Source organism: Aedes albopictus, chromosome 2 (genome assembly GCF_035046485.1).
Source record: "Aedes albopictus strain Foshan chromosome 2, AalbF5, whole genome shotgun sequence".
Taxonomy (NCBI): domain Eukaryota; kingdom Metazoa; phylum Arthropoda; class Insecta; order Diptera; family Culicidae; genus Aedes; species Aedes albopictus.
The window spans coordinates 400,739,805-400,742,289 of record NC_085137.1 but is presented as its reverse complement, the minus strand read 5'-3'; the positions used below and the strand labels follow the sequence as shown (position 1 = coordinate 400,742,289).

General features: G+C 42.5%; 1 protein-coding gene across 1 annotated transcript; it reads right to left on the bottom strand.

The window, feature by feature from the left end:
- Positions 1–297: 297 nt before the first annotated feature.
- LOC109407975 (zinc finger protein 93) lies at positions 298–1,809 on the bottom strand. Its single transcript, XM_019681180.3, has 2 exons — positions 1,497–1,809; positions 298–1,429 (listed from the first exon to the last, which is right to left on the bottom strand). The coding sequence occupies exons 1-2, from the start codon at positions 1,639–1,641 to the stop codon at positions 369–371; spliced, it is 1,206 nt and encodes a 401-aa protein (XP_019536725.3). The 5' UTR covers positions 1,642–1,809; the 3' UTR covers positions 298–368.
- Between the last annotated feature and the right edge of the window lie 676 nt (positions 1,810–2,485).

Sequence of the window (2,485 nt, the reverse complement as noted above, 5' to 3'; positions counted from 1 at the left end):
TCGGGGTGGCCGGGAGACATAACTGTCTATTGAAACTCCCAGGCGTAGCGAATAACTAATAAAATTACATGACAAGCCAATCCAGTGGTTCTCAACACCGTAAAATAAAGAAGTCGAATATTCTTCCCAAAATAAAATCAATAAATACCAATAAAAAAAAAACAAAAAATAACTAAGAAAATTGATTATCACAAGCAGGTGACTTGACAATGGATCATCAAAACTTTCTATCGTCAAAAAGTTGTCTTTATGTTGTTATGTGCATGTGTTTCTCAATGTAATGAAACAATCTAAATGTCAGCAGGAACACATGTATTTAATTGTATGCCAAATAGGAAGGACAAAACTTTGGCTCTTCCTCGGTGAACTTATTCTGTGGAATCATGTTCATCGGAAACCAAAACCTCCTCAAACTTACCAATGGTACCAACGCTCCGCGGGTGCAGCGCACTGATGTGCCGCACAAGCCCACACTTCAGCTCAAAATGCTTACCGCAAATGTCGCAGACAAACGGCAGCAAGCTGGCGTCGGCTTTTTTCTCGTGACGCTTGAGATGCCTTCGTTGATCGTCCTCCGAGATGAACGTAAACTGGCATCCTTCGACGGTGCAATGATACGGCTTTACTTCATCGTGCAGCAGGATGTGCTTCGCCAGTATGCGAGAGCTGGGAAATTTAGCATCGCAGTTACTGTAAGGGCAATTGAATATTTTATCCTTGCCATGCACGGCATTACGATGAGCTCGCAAGGATTCGAACTTTGTAAAGACTACTTGACAGTTTGTGCATTCATGACGTTTTTTGGATCTGGTTGTAATGCTGCCGCGTTTAACCGGCTTACTGGAAGAAGCTCCAGTGGAATTATTTGATTTCTTGGAATCCTTTTCACACTGTTTTTTGGCTTCCGTTGGTGGTTCCGGCCCACCAGATTTGTTATCGATGACTAGATCTTTATGACGTCGACGTACGTGCCGCTGCAGAGTGTTAGTCAACGACGCTGAGTAGTCGCATTCTTCCGCCGGGCACTTGTAAGGACGCTCCCCAGTGTGAACCCGGGTGTGCACTTCCAAATCCCCAGATCGATCGAACCCCCTTCCGCACACGCTACAGGTGAACCGCTTCAGCACCATGTGGACCTTGGCAATGTGCTCTTCGGCGACTTCCCGCTTCCGAAATCCGGTGCCACATCGGCTGCAGGTGTGAATGACGTTCCTTCTCTTATTAACCCGTTCAATCAGGACGACCGGGCCCGTCAGATCGATCTTCAGCTCCGTCGAGTCGTCCTCCACTTCGGGTGCGGCCGAAGGAGTTGGTTCAATCAATCCGAAGTTTTGATCGTCATGCTGCAAACGGATGTGCATGTTTAAGAGTCCATCTAGCTCGCAAGAGTAGCCGCAGTCCGGATCTGGACATTTGAAGGTGTGTCCACCTATACACGAAACATATATTGTGAAAAAATTTGTAAACTGAATAGATAGGAAATCAGTCAAGGGTACCTTCCTGTTCGGCTACCGGTATTTCATCCGACTCTATATCCAACGGTTCATGCTTAATCTCCGATGGAGTATATTCCTGTGTTTGCTTCTCGCCGTCGTGCAAAGAAGGTTCCACTTTGATCGCTGATGGTAATGTTTCATTCATTTTTTTCGGATTCTTCAGTCGTTTACTTCATTATAAACTAGCGTAAACTAAGGAAAGTCGAAGTAATCTAATGATATCTATAAAATAGCCATTTCCACCTATTTCCACTAAAAATTTGTATAAATTCGGCTAACTCGAAAAAAACAAAATTTAATTTGTTTATGTACACAAGCAGAGCTAACTTGGCGTGTTTGACAAACGTCGCAAAAGTCGACATATTCTGGTACTTCATTTTGGTAAAGAACGCTTTTAATAGGACAGATCGGTGATGTACTAGATTTGTAGTAATGAGCTGAATTTTAGTATGGTGAGAAGGTCATTTCTCCGTTTCTGCAATGAAATGGTGCAAAAAGCGTGGGTATTATGATTCCTTGCCTAATTTGATGGTGTTTGAGCAAAACTTTAGGCAACAGTGTTGTTGTTTTCTGCATTTCTTGCAATATAAACAACATAGTTAACCAAAGTTTTGCTCAAACAGCATCAAATTAGGCAAGGAATCATATTACCCACGCTTTTTGCACCATTTCATTGCAGAAACGGAGAAATGACCTTCTCACCATACTAAAATTCAGCTCATTACTACAAATCTAGTACTTCACCGAACGTGCTCCATTGACCAATCCAAATTCCTGTGTGGTAGTGGTTTGTGTTCAGATTTCCCGTGTTAATCTATCTGTAAGAACTTTGTAAACATCTTTTGTTCTCACGTATATGGATAGGCTTGCATTAGGTTTCGTGAGACATTTTTTGGACAACTCAATAGAGGTAATCACGTTCAAATATATGCGTGCCTTTTTAGTAGATGTAGTTGTGAAACTGCGAGGAAAATATTTGCACTCTTGCC

Excerpts from the sequence above, each read along its gene's own strand:
- LOC109407975 (XM_019681180.3), bottom strand. The coding sequence starts at position 1,641 with ATGAATGAAACATTACCATCAGCGATCAAAGTGGAACCTTCTTTGCAC. Across the intron at positions 1,430-1,496 it reads ACCGGTAGCCGAACAGGAAG|GTGGACACACCTTCAAATGT; the intron begins GTACCCTTGACT and ends TTTCGTGTATAG.